The sequence below is a fragment of the Fusarium fujikuroi genome, chromosome FFUJ_chr12 (genome assembly GCF_900079805.1).
Source record: "Fusarium fujikuroi IMI 58289 draft genome, chromosome FFUJ_chr12".
NCBI lineage: Eukaryota > Fungi > Ascomycota > Sordariomycetes > Hypocreales > Nectriaceae > Fusarium > Fusarium fujikuroi.
This window is the reverse complement of record NC_036633.1, coordinates 245,322-260,646: the sequence shown is the minus strand read 5'-3', so window position 1 is coordinate 260,646 and position 15,325 is coordinate 245,322. Positions and strand designations below refer to the sequence as shown.

The following is a 15,325-nucleotide window of genomic DNA, read 5'->3' as shown; positions in this document are numbered from 1 at the left end:
GTGACATCAACTAAGTTCGCAAAGCGCCAACCAACTTTCTGTTCCTTCAGCGTTGGCCAGGTCATTGACCCGTAGCCCAAACTCACGTGCGTTCAGGTTAAGTCGTCCCTTCTATATCTCCAGCTGCTTGTCTATACTCTTGATCTCACGACCCTTGGCATCGGCGGGCTGCATTTGACATTCCTGAAGTTGTCGTGCCAAGCCACCCACGCGAGCAAATGCAGATGACACATCCGAAGATATCATTGGAAATCTTTAAGCTACCTAGTATACGTTTAGTCATACGGGAGACATTTTCCGTATCTGCTTTGACATTGACGCCAACTTCGAGGGGCTGCGGCGCTTGTGACTTCTTAGACAGCGCGGAGGACACCGATGACTGTTTCCATGCCCGGTGCGACTGTTTGATGCCTATCGCTACACCAGCGGCAGTATTTTCTCCGTTTTTGTAAGGACTCAAGCAGGGGAAATCTGATGTTGGATCGTCAATCGCTTGCTGTATGTCTTGCCATGCCTTGGACTTGGTCTCGGGGACACGGCTTTGCGGGTCGCCTGTCAGGCGCAGTGGGTAGCGCAGATGACCTACCGCGGCATCACGGATCTGTTTGAGGGATTCAATAGTTCTATTGATCTCGTCACGTTGTCGAGATTTAATGTCTGTCAACATTCTTTGTTGACATGGAATCCTGGCGGTCTTTGAGAGGATATAGGGCCTCGGCATTCTGCTTCTCTTGAGCGAGGAGGAATTGCTCTACAATGAAGTGAGTTTCGGAGGACAACTCAAGCGCTTTGAGATATAATGCTAAGAATCGCTGGTACGGTATCGGGCAGTCGAAATCGTTGAGAATAGAGATGTAACGACCGGAGCCCTTAGCACCTCCAACTAGACTGTTCATGACAGCAGAAGGGTCTTAAACAGGCTCTATCATCGAATAGATGACAGGCTGGCCGTTTATATCGAGATCATTTCGAGCCGTGAACAATCCACCCTTGACTAGAGTTCTCAAATTGGCGTATTGGGGGTTTGGCGGTAAGGCAAAGGAGGTGGTGCTTAGCAGGGATGGCATAGAAGCGTCCTCCCATTCTTTTGACTTTGCTCCGCGCTTTTCCACCCCGCATATAAAGAGAAACGCAAGATCCAGGTCTAGAATTGCACCTACATTTGGAAGTGGATTAAAGGTTTAGACATCGCCTTTTGATAGGGATGGTATGGCACGGGGCTCAGGCTCAAGCACACGGGCAGCTTTGACGTATCGCTTTATGGCAGGAGGTAGCTGCTCCATGCTGCCCTGGCGGAAGTAAACGTCTCCAACTGCTATTAGGGCCTGAATATATTTCATGACGATCAACTTCACGTAGGCCTGTAGACGACCTCGGACGGTAGAATGCGCCGTCCAATGTCTTCCGTGTCCCTCAGTCCCGGCAATGTCGACAAACGAGTCATCCGGCCACCCCTTGAACTCGTCTGCCATCTTATTCTTATCCATGGCCAGTTCTCTGAACGGCCGGAACTGCCAGCAAGATGCAGCTTTCTTTGCTGCTGTGTCTGATTTAACGGGTGAAATGGCCGTAGGGTCAAAAAGAAGCCGCGCTGCGCGTATGGCTAGTTCATATTGCTGCATAGTATGCAAGCGGTCTACTGCTGAGAGCACAGCATGCAAGCCCATCTCCAATTGTACAGAGCATGGGCAGTGGCTAGCTCATGGTAGTTGGACACACCAGCCTCGACGGCATTTCTTCCCCAGTAATAGTTGTCCCCAAGGTGCTTGCCCATTGATGTGAAGAGCGTGTCGACACTCGATATCATGGCGCTGGCAGATAGCTTCTATAAGAGTGCGAGCGGATGAGTGCTCGATGACGACACTTGCGACATAGTTCCCGACGTGACTCCCTTTTCAAGCGTACTTTAGTTTCGCAGATACATGAGGACACTGCGCCCGTCAGCGGAGTCGGTGCCTCCTGGTTTCTCGTCTACCACCAAGCCAGTGGCCATGGTTGTTCACTGCAAAAAACATAGTCCAGGTGAGGATGCGGCTTACATTATGCTTTCTGATAGCCAATAACGGAACTGCATCGGCTTTTGTTGCATATGAGTATATGGAGTCGCTTGGCGTTTTGAGAGCGGCGCTAGAATCGACATCGTCAGACAGAGCATCCCAAGAGAACTTCCAGATGAAAAACTTGCCAGACGAGACATTTCCCGGAAGTGATGAATCTTGGAATCGTATTATAAGAGCCCTTCTCTATGTATCCCTTGTGGACCAGAACGCAACACCAGACAAAATGCTCGTTGAAGCCGTTGACCAACTTCACCAAGCGTTGTCAAACGTCTTTTCGTCCAATGCCAGCTCCTCCATAACCGACGTGATGCCCACGTTTTAACTAAACACAGATGCATCTAGAACCTTTACACGTAATAGCTTCTGTAGATTGACAGTGCAGTTTGCTATGCTTCCGTATATCCGTTACAAAATAAATGAAAATCCTGCAGGATTTCATCCAGTTCCCGCCAAAGATTCTAGAGCTCTTCTTGAGCACGCTATCTTTGGGTTTCAAAGATATTCCGCGTCATCAATAGTTGCTGGAGTAGATGCCTCCAGAATCCCTTGTCTCCAGCGACTTGATACCATAGCTTATCTTGTGTCGAAAGGAATTAGACAGACAGGAGTTTCTGTGTTATTAAAAGAGGCTGAGTTGTCTTCTAATAGGGCTGGTGAGAAGCTGAATATGCAGTATTTTCTTGAAGTCAAGCATTTGACAGAACAGACGAATGCTCTGGAGGATGGAAGGAGGGCATATGTGAAGGATGAACTGGAAAGAAAGACAAGGAAATAGTCTGGCTAGTGTATTTACTTAAGGCCCGTAATACAATACAATATACCACAATACAATTTATTACACCTGGCGGTCTGTTCTGACTAAAAAGGCTCTAGTCAATAACTTTTAGTCATATTGACTGCTTTTCATCTTTGCATCAAGAACAATAGGTGCTGTGAACAGGATGGGACCTGAATGGCAGGCGTGTGAATGTATCGATGTCACCATCTATTAGTCATGAAGCATTGCTCGAGGCAAGATCGTTGATCATGTGCGACTGCACGCAGCATCTCAGCAACATCTACGCAACGCCATTGTAAGGAAGGACCAGTTAGAACCATTAAATTAAAGAACTTGTCATAACTAAACTTCCCCTAAACTCCGGAGTAAAAGGACCACGACGTGTGAGTTGTCGTAGACAGCTCGGACCCTGGCGACGTCCATTTCAGAGGTAATGTCTTGATCTAAAATCGCCTTCTCATTGAGGATCAAGGCCTGCAGCATCTGTCGAAACAGGCGATTGGGTGATGGTCGCGAGCCTGGGAGTGTTGTGAGAAATCAATGGTGCATTGAAGCTTGTGCTCAGTCACTTGTAGTAAGTGGAAAGAAAGGTAGCTCAGAAAACGAGGATTTTGTTTACTGCGGCAACTTTGTCCTCAAGGCAGCGCTAACAAGTTGATTGACGAATGGAGGACAACGACTGGAAGATGTAAAGCTCCCGTAACGGGGCTGTCTTCTCCGCCTTGCTTAATCACTGTCGGCTTCAGGATTGTTGACACGACTGATTGCTGTTAATCTGGCTCATTGAGGCAACATGCTCCCCGGACATGAAATGCCTTTAAGTTAGGGTGGATATATGTAAAGTTAGGATCGTTGAATTTAATGACTAAAGCTAGGAGATCAGCCTTTAAGAGGCTGAAGTAAAGCAACACCTTTGTGTCATATAACACCTACTGCTATCTCGACCAGTCATTAGGAGGGGAAATCCTCTCCATCGGCGACAGTCCATCGTGATCGTGATACTCATGCATATTCCCCTCACCCGCCAACTCAGCCGGTGGAGCCCCCTCACCGACCCCAGTAGGCTGAAAATCATTCTTAGGAGTCGTCCTCTGATGCATGTCAGGCGACCGATGCTCACTCGTCAGTTCAGACGGGGGGCTTGCAGGCCAGGCCTGTCCTCCGGTATAAGACGGAGATACAGGGGATGTCCAGCCAGTGACACCACTTACAGCCATTGGTGGTGGTGGTGGCGCCGCCACACCGTGATTCTGGCTGTAGTACTTCCTGCGACGGTAGATAAGGCAACCAATTCCCAACAGCGCAAGGATGAACGCCACAGTACCCCCAGCGGCAATTCCCGCTATTGCTCCAGTGCTGAGTCCTGAAGATGGCCTGGTAGTGTGTGAAGGGGGCGATGGCTTGCTGGTGCTTGTGTCAGTTACGCGCGTCGCAGTCCGTGTTCCCGAACCTGCAGTGCGTTCCATCTGCACAGCCAAGTCGGGGGCGTCAAATCCGCTGACAGGCGTTGTGGTGGTGGCGCCACCGGCAGAATTGCCTCCAACCGCCGTTCGAATGTCAATGGGCACAATGTAGGTGGTCAGATTGGGCTGATACAGTGCCCAAATGGCATCTTCTTTGTTCTGCTTGCCCAGGTTCATGTTGTGTGCGCCCTGGATTGTCGGTACGTCGCAGACTTTGTCGGTGGCGTTGGAGTAGGTGCCTCCTATAACGAGCATTTGCGCATCGTCGACGACGTTGCAGCTCATCATGCTCTTCGGGAAGGCTCCAGTGCCGTTCTTATAGGTCGGGTATGGGCCCCTGATCCATTGGAAACTTGGGATGGTCAGGATGTAAATATCGTCGTAGCCTGTCGTATCTGGAGGGAAGCCTCCGCCGCCATATATGTAACTGGAAGAGTCAGCTCTTGAGCATTGGCGTTCCATCTGTACGGCTCACATATTGTAGCTCGAGTGATCCTTTGCCCAAGTCGCACCGCCGCAGAAACGGCGTCTGTCCTGAGGGGTATTGCCTGATGTCTTTTGTGTATACCATTTTGCATTCGCGACATCAAACAGGAAGATCTCATCCAAGGGCTGCGGCGTCAAGGTTCCATTGCCATATAGATCTAGAGCGCCCCCAAAATACACCAACATTCCACCATCCCCAGCTGGAATAAAGACCATCGCTCCCTCTGCTCGTCCTTTATCATCCGGTCCCGTTATATTGCTCCAAGTATTCGAATCCATCTCATACTTGATCAATCCATTCGATGCTAGTGGCGGACCCGACCAACCTGGAACTGATGCATTGCTTAGCCACCCGCCGTAGTAGTACGCCTCCCCTCTCGACGAGATGGAGACACCAGCTCCATAGCTGGCCGCTTGAACTTCTCGTGGGGGAGCACCAAACGACACCCATTGATTGTAGATGATGTCGTAGCTGTAGAGATCGAAGGATAGAGGAGGGGATTGATACGATTCGCCGCCATAAAGGTAAAGTCTTTTGTTGACCGAGTCTTCCCATAAGATGCCGCCGTTGACGCTTGGGATCGTATCGTTCTTGGATAGATTGGCGTAGAACGGGGGCATTCCACCGCTGTTTACGGCGTCAAGATCATTGAAGGAGAGAAACGTGTCTGCGCTTATGTTAATGCGCTCTTAAATTGAGAGGTAAAGGTACTGACTAGTCAAGTTATTTGTCGCATCTTCATAGTTGATCAAACCACCATCGACGTATAGCTTCCGATCCACTACAGCCGACTGGTGACCCCATCTCCGACAGAAGTTCTTGACTGGATCGTTTTGCCCGAGAGAGGTGCCAAGAAGCAACCATACAAGGAGTAGGATCGATGTGAATGTTCGCGGAAGAGTTCTTGGAGAGTACATGGTAGTGTGGTACGGGTGGAACACAAATGATGATTTCTACAATTCTTTGCAGAGAAGCTGAAGGATCGCCGCCTCGGCCTTTTTCACCCACTGGAGACGATTGATATAAGTAGCAGGCCACAATCGTCCCGCAACTCAATGTACTCGATCCCAAAAGGGAAATGAGTGCGGTTGGTGTACTCCTGATCGAGAACGTAGATGTGACGACGGCTGAAAACAAATGTATCACACCCAAGAAGAAACCTTGCCTATAGTCCAAGTTACGATGCATTAGCGTGGTGATTCATCTATATACAAGGCTCTGTCGAGATCGAGCCTCAATTAAGGTGGTTGGCATTTGTCTCCTTATACTGCAACGGCAGGACACCCTAACCACAAATGACTCTTTGGCTGCAGTAGATTGGGAACCTAGGGCAGGCTGGATGGAAATCAAAACCCAGGCCTGCCAACTGCAGTTGAACCCAACAGACGGGATGTTACGTTCTGGACCGGTGAGGCTCCACTGCAACGGCCGGATCAGACCAGATTCCAATTTTCTACATAAAGGTGGCTTCAAGCTGAACAACCATTATCCTAATGACATTTCTCATAGAGCCTGAAACAAAATAAGCCCGTCAAATCGCGTTGACACCAGTAGGCAGTTCAAAGCTATAGTAAAAATGGGGTTGAAGCTGGTTGGAGTTACCTGTCAAAAGAATCAGGTAGTAAGTGTCCGATGCTTGACAAACGCAGCTCCCCGCTCTTTTGCTGGGTTGGGGATGATATGTGGCTTATGCAGGGTGATATCTTGGTCAGGATTATTTGATTGACATCACAAAAGCCACAGAAGTTATTGCTGCAGTAAGCAATTAGCTTCAGCATGCACCCAGGTGTCAATACCTCGGCGGAGTGGCCTATGTATCGGTTGAGAAAGAAAAGATCATGCTGCCAATAGATATAGCTGTACTTATCATTTCCCCCTCTTATCTGACAAGGACTTGCGGTATCTTTCTTTCTCCACTGATATTCAACTACAGCAGACAACTTGAACTGCAAAGTTGGAATGAGTACCTATTTCGATAAGGATGATAGCAGGAGATTACCTAGATTCTTTCGCGAGAGACATGAAGATCCCAGAATACTGGAGGGTGACCACTAATGCACCAGAAGATACCGAGAGCGTTCTAAAGGTTAGGCTATCTAAGTACAGCCGAAGTCGTTCGTCATCTCCAAATGTACGATTTCGGCACCTACTAACTCCATCCCCACCAGCGCAAAGCTTTAGAGTCCCCCCACGAGGAGTCAAAAAGCCAACACTCACAATAGAGGATAAATTCACGTACCATGTGCTTGAATCCAATAGGCTCTCCAGAACTTATCCCATCTCAAATACTTTGCAACAGGCTGACGTTGGCCACCAATGTATGATAAGCACCGAATGGGAAACGTTCACAATGACTTGGGACGATGGAGTCGTCGCTTTGAATGTTGTTCATATATCGGAATACAGTATACAAAAAGATACCAGTGAGAAGATCAATCTCGCCTGTCCTGCTAGAACCGATAATATCCCAGCCAAGTCGTCCGCGATACAAATGAAATGGGTGTGAGTACTGTTTAGCTAAACTTGATATCGAATCTCTTCTGATAGAAGTGACTTCAAAGCCATCTGTCTAGATGATAGCTACTTGTATGCAGCGTTCTTACGCCTATAATATGCGGTTGCTTATACTCCTCTTTCAAGATCTGTAAGCCTGCCCAGGCAACGGTTAAGTAGACTATTAATAAATCAAGGTATTGGCCGCCCTATATTCCTGCATAAAGGTCCTCTCTTTTGATGCTTATCTATGATATCCCGCTCACTTAAGGACTCAGGTATTCTCCCGCTTAAGAAAGGGTTAATCCTCCCCAACCGTCATATCAAGTTGAAGGTTTGGGAAATTATGTTCATAAACTTCCAATATTATACTAGGACACTGAATTATGTGGTTTACGTTAGTAGGTAGACGGCTCTTTCGTTCTCGTGTCGCTTGATAAATACCTTGTTGATCTTGAAGAGAACCTTGATGCTGCTTGGTGTTGAACACGATAATAGCTATCTTGAGCCTTGCCGCATAAGAACAGGCCCACAGACTGAAGGTATTCCATCGGTAGGTGTGCGAAGATGATGGCCTGACTGAACGTTTGACTGTGAACCTCCCCACCATGCAACTCGGAGGATTTATCAAGCCGATACCAGCGCAACAGCCCAGGCTGGATGCAGCTTATTGATTCTCTAAAGGTTCTCCAGAATTACCGAGCATCAATCTCCCAAACACTCTCCTGCGCTCGTACCTTGAGTGTACACATCCACACATGTCCAACATCGACGTGTGAGTTATCTTGGACTCTGTTTACGCGCCTCCCAGAGGCGGGGTCACGATCCAAACTTGCGGCGCTTTTGGTGCCTTCTCTTTGAGGGTCAATATTTGCAACATCTGTCACGCCGGCGGTTGAGAGGCAATCGTGGCCTCGGGAGCGTTGCAAGAATTCCATAGTGCAATGAACCCTGCCATTTGCAGCAAGTGAGAAAGAGTGTAGAACATGGAGGTTTTGTTTGGCAGGTATTCTGATTCTCGAGATAGCGTTAGCAAGTTGACTGGCTGATAGATGACTGCCCATGACAAGATAAGAGCCGGCAAGAGTAAAGTCGCTGTCATTGCGGTAGAGGGTCCGTTTGCTGTTGTTCTCACTTTGCTAAGCAAATACCGGCCATTTCGGGAGCACTGAGCACGATATGATTGCTTTGGATCTGGTCCATTGAGGCAAGATGCTTCGCCGAGCACCGACGCCTTTACCAATGAATTAGAGATGGTCTCACATAACCTCTATTGCCAAAAGGAAACTCGGCGCTGGAGAATGAATTGTCAGCGATAGCTAGGTAGGCCAATTAACTTGTCTTGCAAAGGGTACGTAGCCTATGCTTTGCATGTTTGTCGTGGTAAGAGTATTGCGAATACTTTCGCACATACTTGATATCTCTGCAAAGTACTTGACCGTTGGAGTGGCGTCCAACTCACTTGCACCGAGTTGCCCAAGCCAGGATCGCTCCCCGGCAGCCAGTGCAGCACCTTGTCTGGACAGCGAGACAGGTCTTGCTCTCTTGCCAGCACGCTGAATCAAGAGTCATTGTTAGTTGAGGTGTTCCATGGAGTTGGAGTTGAGCCTCTTTTGGCTAGGCTCGTCCAGCAGACCGTTGGCGATAGTGGAGTTGAATAATTCATAATCTCACTGCACAACTTAATGCTGCATATCCCCACTACGGACCTTGTAGACGGCGAACCCGTTGGACCCAGATTCACCCCGCTTCGCTTCCCATTCCAGACCAGGCTAGGTTAGAGCATGACGCCTTGTATGTATCTGCACTGCTCTGGCAAATTTCATTGCTCAGGCGATAATGATACTGCAGCTGCTAAAGGCCCAGTACTTTGGTTGCTCCCACGGTAAGCCAACCACTCCAGCGACAAGCCCTGGGGCTTACTTCGGTGGATATCCGCTGTATCTACGCTGTTCTTGTGACAAGATTCATTGCTCCCGTGATAACTTTCCCTGCCTCTACTGAGGTGCCCTCAACTTTGTTTGCTCCTGTGATGAGTTGATTGCTCTGGTTGAAAGGCGTAGGGGATCAATTCAATCGGTTTCTCCAGTATTTGCATTGCTCCCACGGCAAAAGGTTTTGCTCCCGCGATAATGCCTATACAAGGTCACCTCTGTCTCCTTTCGTCTGGTTAACGTTTTCGCTGACATTGGTGCTCACAGCGTATCTCAAGTAATCCATTTACTTTTTACAGAAGCGCTAAGAACCAAATCCTACTGCCCGGTGATTCGAAGTCAATCTTGTTGGTTGCCATATTTATTTCTCTTTATCTGGTCTTCACTTTGATGTGATGTTCAGCTTGGCAGTACCAGCTGTCATCAACAGCAAAGCGAAAAAAATGCTCTTACCTGCAGGCCTCCATTCGGAATAATTTCTTCCGACCCTCCATCAGTAGCTTCAGCCTCACTTTCCCCGTAATGCAGCTGAAAAGCAAGTCTGACAGTCTTTCAACCCTTCTTACTCATCCCGAACTGTACTCAACTACAGAGACGCAATGGACCTCACGCAATCCTCACAAGCGGTTACATGTTCTGTACCTAAAAAAGGGGACCAGATACTGCAAAATGCCATCAACTCATTTCGGACCGTTCTCACATCCGAGCAGCTTGCCGAGTTCGACTGTATCCAATCTGTACCCGAAACAGATGCGGTTCTTGTATTCACCGCTGAGTTAGATCTTCGACGACAGAACAAGAAAGGCAAAAGCATCGCCAGCCGCCTATTTCCCGTCCTTCAAGCAGTGCACAGCTTTACGTCTATCATCGATACGTTCATCTCATCAAACCCTACCATTGCAGCCCTTGTTTGGGGAAGTGTGAAAATGACAATGACAGTAAGTGTCCGACTGATGGCCTATATTTCTATCATGATTAATCATCACTAGATCATGCTCAATACTGCGTCTTATTATGAAGCCTTTGTTGAGTTATGTATGGAGCTTGGCAGGATTTGCCCCAGGTTTGAGCAATATCAGGCTCTGTTCCCCGCCTCCAAACGCCTACAGGAAGCCTTGTGCACTTTTAACGCCTGTATAATCGAGTGCTGTAGGCGCGTTATCGCAATGCCGAAAAGCTCGAGTGGCTGGACCTCCCCACTTAGTCCACTCAATCCGTCGTTCTGGCAGTCATTTCAGCAGGTCTTTGAGTCTGATCTACAAAAGCTCCGCGATCACAGTAAGAACGTCAACAAGGAGATTAGGCTTGCAGCAGATCAGTCACAGTATCGAAACAACGAGCTCCAAAGACTAGAGAATGAACAAGCCGATCGGTCCAGGCGGTCGCTCGGTCGCTTCATGTCCCGCACGCGCGATGACTTTGACACAATGCACAGGTTGCAGATCATGAGAAAGGAGGAATTAGAGAGTGAGCTTGTACAAATCTTGAGAAGAAGAATGTTGTTAACACATCCAAGGACAAACCAATCAAAAGCTTCTAGACTCTTTATCTTCTTATGATTACATCAAACCTCTGAAACAAGCCCGCCAGAAGCGATACCCCAAATCAGCAGAATGGATCTTCAACACAGACGAGTTCAAACGCTGGGTCAATGGGAATACACCAAACTTGCTCTGGTGTTCTGGGAAAAGTAAGTCTTACTTGTTCCTATTGATATTGTCTCTCTAACATTTCGTAGTGGGATCGGGAAAGTCAATCGTCTCGTAAGTATGTACACGCGAACTTGAGTTGCCATTAACGACCGTAGTGCGAGTGTGATTGACTATCTTTTGAATCACCGATCTAGCGCTCAAAGCCATGTGACGTTCTTTTTCTCACGATTTGACGATTTAGAGTCGATGAGAGCTGAAACTATTGTACGAGCTCTTGCTAGGCAGTTGATCACCATCCAGGACGTTTCAGGTGATACTAAGCAGGCTTTGGAGACCATACAAAAAGCCCAGGAAGATATCTCATCGGAACTTTCTCGGCTCTTGACCCGTCTACTATCAAGAAAAGGTCCACCGTCGTGGATTATACTGGATGGCATAGATGAGTGTCAAAAAGAAGAACGCCAAACGGTCTTCGAGGTGTTGACATCAATGCTAGATGATGGCATTAACGCCAGGTTGTTTATCACCAGCCGGGATCATGCGACATCTAACTTTAAGGGAGTCTCTGCCAACCTAGAGGAAGTTTCTATGAACTGTTCTCTTGCCCGAGATGGCATGGCCCAACTAGTTGAGCAGGCCGTGCAAAAGTGTGTTGATACTCAAGAGCTACTAGTTAGCGATCAGATACTCATGACCGAAATTAAGAATACTCTCACACAGCACGCTGACGGCATGTATGTTTCCAAGATCTCGCCAATACTGGCAGGAACTGACTTTAATTCTAGGGTTCTCTGGGTAACTCTGATCCTTAGACACCTCTGCAGCCAGCCAAGCAACGAAAGGATCCGCGAGGGAATCGCTTTAAAGAATCTACCAAGAAATCTATCAGATATCTTTAACCGGATTCTAGTTCGAATTATCTCCGATGAGAAAGGTAGCATCGTTAAAGCACTTCTTCCGTGGATAGTGGCAGCAAAGCAGCCTCTGACGCTGTCCCAACTCGAGGAATGCTGTCTGATCACTCCACTTCAAGAGTATATTATCCGTGATCGATATGTGAATGGAATTCATTTTATCGACACTTGGTTCAAAGGTCTTGTTGAAGTTGAATATGAGACAAAAACGGTTCACTTTATCCATGCGTGCGTTCAACAATTCTTTCTCACCGCGTCAGATAACCCGGTCTTTTCGAACTTCCACGTTTGTCTCGAAGACGCTGATCGCCATATTGGAGATGTTTGCATCACGTACTTGAACTTCAGCGATTTTAAGACAACCTTAGCCCGAGTTCGTTCGCCCCTGCCACCAATAGGTCCTGGCGAGATCTGCCAAAAGGCCCTCAGCAATGAGTGGAGTTGGCCTAGGCTCCTGAGACTCTCTCAGAGAATCCACGGTCACAAGCAACGAGCCGCTGATGTTGATGCAACTATTGCCTCGTTTAAAAGAGCTTCCGATGCAACTTTTCAGGAAACTATACTCCTTGATCATCCATTTCTTCCCTATGCTTCGACCCATTGGCTCTCACACTCGGTTAACTTCGACCAAGGGCAATGTCAAACATGGAGTCTATGGAAGAGTATGTTAATGCATGGGCATGAATTGGCTGCATCGCCAGTGTCTGAAGAGCATCATCGGACTATCGATGGGGCTACTGTTCTTTGGGCTACTCATGAGAGGCACTTCGCACTTTTGTATGTTGTCGTTATGTCAACGGAACTATCTGAACAACATGAACCAGCCCTGGTCAACTATGTGTTGAAAGAGAATGATACCGACCTTCTGCATCGCATGTTGAAATGGGGATTGTCGCTCAATTCACTATGCTGTGGAGCGGCGCGTAATGGTCGCCTTGAGATCATCAAGACACTATTTGAAGCAGGCGTGGACATCAACAATGGATCGTTTGTAAAAGGCCCCAAAGGCTGGCTGGAGTCTGTTCCTCTCACTGAGGCTATTGAGCAAGGCCAAGTCAAAGTTATGGAGTATCTTCTACAGAAGGGGGCAAACCCCGATTCGACGCGTAGTCTCTTTTCAAGTTCAAGTCCGCTTGAGCTAGCGGCAGAATTGGGGGGCTCGAAAGGCCTCCAGGCTTGCAGGGTGCTGGCTGACGCCGGGGCAAACACGAAGAATACTAAAGCCCTGCTGATATCCTGTGCTCGTGGCGACAAGGAAATCATAAGACTCCTCCTTAACGCGGGTGCTGATGTCAACGTCTCATACCCTGCGCCGGAATCGAAACTCCTATCTGTAGGCATTTATCAGATCAATCATCGATCGCTCTCACCATGCGCTAACATCGACACAGAAAAATGGTCTCTGGAACACTGCCCTACTGGAGGCTTTCACCGTTCCAAAGCCGGAAGCTGATATTATTGAGGTTCTGATTCAAGCTGCAGGAAAACGAAATATAGGACGTTTACCAGACAGTGGCTACAGACTATTGAGAGAATCGATCAGGAGTGGCGATTGCAATTTGGTAAAAATACTAATACGGGAGGGCGCTGACCCTAGTGGGAGGCCTGATTTTTTTCACGATACTCCCTTGATGCTAGCAGCTGATGAAGGGTTGTTTGAAATCATGCACTATCTACTGGATAATGGAGCTCGAGCTGGTGATTTCAACGGCATAACTGCAAGAATACCGGCTTATTTGAAAGAGGGAAAGGACTATGAGGAGCTCTTAACTAAACTCAAACAAGCAGACTAACGATAGGTAGGTTTGCTTTATCCTATCCCTATGATAACCCAAGCTAACTTATCAAAAGAACCCTACTCTTTTATTTCTGATTAGTTCAAACACAAACTATTATGCAATGTCGTATACATAGTTCCAATACATGTCAACTACTAAAGGTTAACCTCAAAGCTGATTAACTGTAGCTGGTTTGCTGCACCGACATTATGGAAATGTTTCAAGCGTGGGCTGATGCCAAATCCAGTGTTCAAGACCACGTTGGAGCCTGGATTTTCAAAGCAGGACCCAGCAGATGATCAACAAGACCAGGGAGGGTTTACCTGACTTACCATCTTCCAGTGGGATACGCAATAGAGACCATGGGACATTTTATCCAGATGGTCGCTCTTTGTGATTTTTATCCTCGGAATGATACTCCCCCACAAGGTTTAGCTTGCGCACGCCACTCAATGTCCATCAGATATTTGCTATGACGAAAATGCGATATCTTGGTTTTGAAAGTGAACAAAGCTAAGCTATTTCTACACGTAGAGGTTAACTACAACTACTATAAGTCTTGCCTTTACTATTGCTCGGTAGAACGTGACATTGGCAGACCAGGGCTATCTGTATATTGCGAGTTTTAGACATCTGGATAAACCTTCTTCGGCAACTTTAAAGCCATTTTCTGTTCTGCCTGTCCCTTATTGTCTGTTTCGGCCTCGACACCAGCAAGTTTCTCTATCCTGAACCCCTATTGCTCTTACGTCCTTTGCAACTTCGGATTCCAGCTAAGTAAAGGGCAGATCTTGACACTGATATCTTCAAAGTCAAGGAAGGCTGCTTAAGACCTTGACAGTAAGAATTATAGTTTGGAAGGCTTCTGCAGTAGTATAGGAGGCTTGAAAGTCAACTTGTTGTCTTGGTTACTCAAAGTCAAGTATATTAGGATTTTATCAAAGAAAGAAGACACAACAACTTGCCGCCACCAAAAATATTATAATAGTGACTTAAGAAGGAATAGCACGGAATATATACATTATTTACACCTGTTTTCTTTTGTAACCGTTTGAAGTTGATTGCCGTCGGGTTTGATAGGAGGCGAGCGTTTCCTCAGCTCAAGAGAGTCAATGAAACAGGCTTGTCTCTTGTACATGCATTCTGAGTTTCTAATTGATGATATCACAGTTCCTTTCTTCCGTTCCAGGCTTCAGATGCCACGGTACTCAATTCAATTGTATTCTTTAACTTTGTGCGTTGAGGCTAATGCCTCTTTTGACCTCAACCGTATCACAGATCCACTAGTCCCTGAAGACGATATATTTCGAGGCTTTCTCAGTCTTCCATACCAGCACTATACTCAACAGGACTCATGTGGTATGAATGAAGAGAGAGTTACTATGTGAGGGCTTTTCCGCACATCTCATCCTGTCACGAATGTTATCAGGCGACAGCACCTCAGCCCTCGTTCGCAAGGAATAAATTTCAAAGACAACAAACTTATGTCAACGCAGCGTGAACTTTACTACTTAGAAAGTGTGGAAGATTGCGTGCTGTTATACAGGCGTCCATGCGACTAACGAAAGCAGCAATAGAATGAAGTTCCTTGATCCAGATGTCATGATCTTACACGATTATTATTTAAAGTCTTACCTCATTTCCCCGCATTTCTATTTTATCGGCTCCGAAGTCGGATCAAGGGTATGCCAGGATACAGTCGAGACCTAAGCCAATGACATCCGCAGCTAATGTCTTATAAGTTGCTGAATCTCCCTTCGGTTGTT

At 47.2% G+C, this 15,325-nt stretch overlaps 4 protein-coding genes; 1 reads left to right on the top strand and 3 right to left on the bottom strand.

Annotated features, from left to right (window-relative positions):
- Positions 1-145: 145 nt before the first annotated feature.
- FFUJ_14218 (uncharacterized protein) lies at positions 146-896 on the bottom strand (the record flags this gene model as incomplete). XM_023571136.1 has 2 exons in its annotated part: positions 146-601; positions 666-896. 2 exons carry the CDS (start codon positions 894-896, stop codon positions 146-148), a joined length of 687 nt encoding a protein of 228 aa, XP_023438197.1.
- A 285-nt stretch (positions 897-1,181) lies between these two features.
- On the bottom strand, positions 1,182-1,622 carry FFUJ_14219 (uncharacterized protein; the record flags this gene model as incomplete). The annotated part of the gene is made up of 1 exon (XM_023571135.1): positions 1,182-1,622. The coding sequence occupies one exon, from the start codon at positions 1,620-1,622 to the stop codon at positions 1,182-1,184; it is 441 nt and encodes a 146-aa protein (XP_023438196.1).
- A 2,151-nt stretch (positions 1,623-3,773) lies between these two features.
- Positions 3,774-5,705, bottom strand: FFUJ_14220 (uncharacterized protein; the record flags this gene model as incomplete). XM_023571134.1 has 3 exons in its annotated part: positions 3,774-4,728; positions 4,777-5,455; positions 5,504-5,705. The coding sequence occupies 3 exons, from the start codon at positions 5,703-5,705 to the stop codon at positions 3,774-3,776; spliced, it is 1,836 nt and encodes a 611-aa protein (XP_023438195.1).
- A 4,109-nt stretch (positions 5,706-9,814) lies between these two features.
- On the top strand, positions 9,815-13,574 carry FFUJ_14221 (uncharacterized protein; the record flags this gene model as incomplete). XM_023571133.1 has 7 exons in its annotated part: positions 9,815-10,153; positions 10,205-10,682; positions 10,732-10,905; positions 10,954-10,978; positions 11,023-11,601; positions 11,653-13,114; positions 13,173-13,574. 7 exons carry the CDS (start codon positions 9,815-9,817, stop codon positions 13,572-13,574), a joined length of 3,459 nt encoding a protein of 1,152 aa, XP_023438194.1.
- Positions 13,575-15,325: the final 1,751 nt, after the last annotated feature.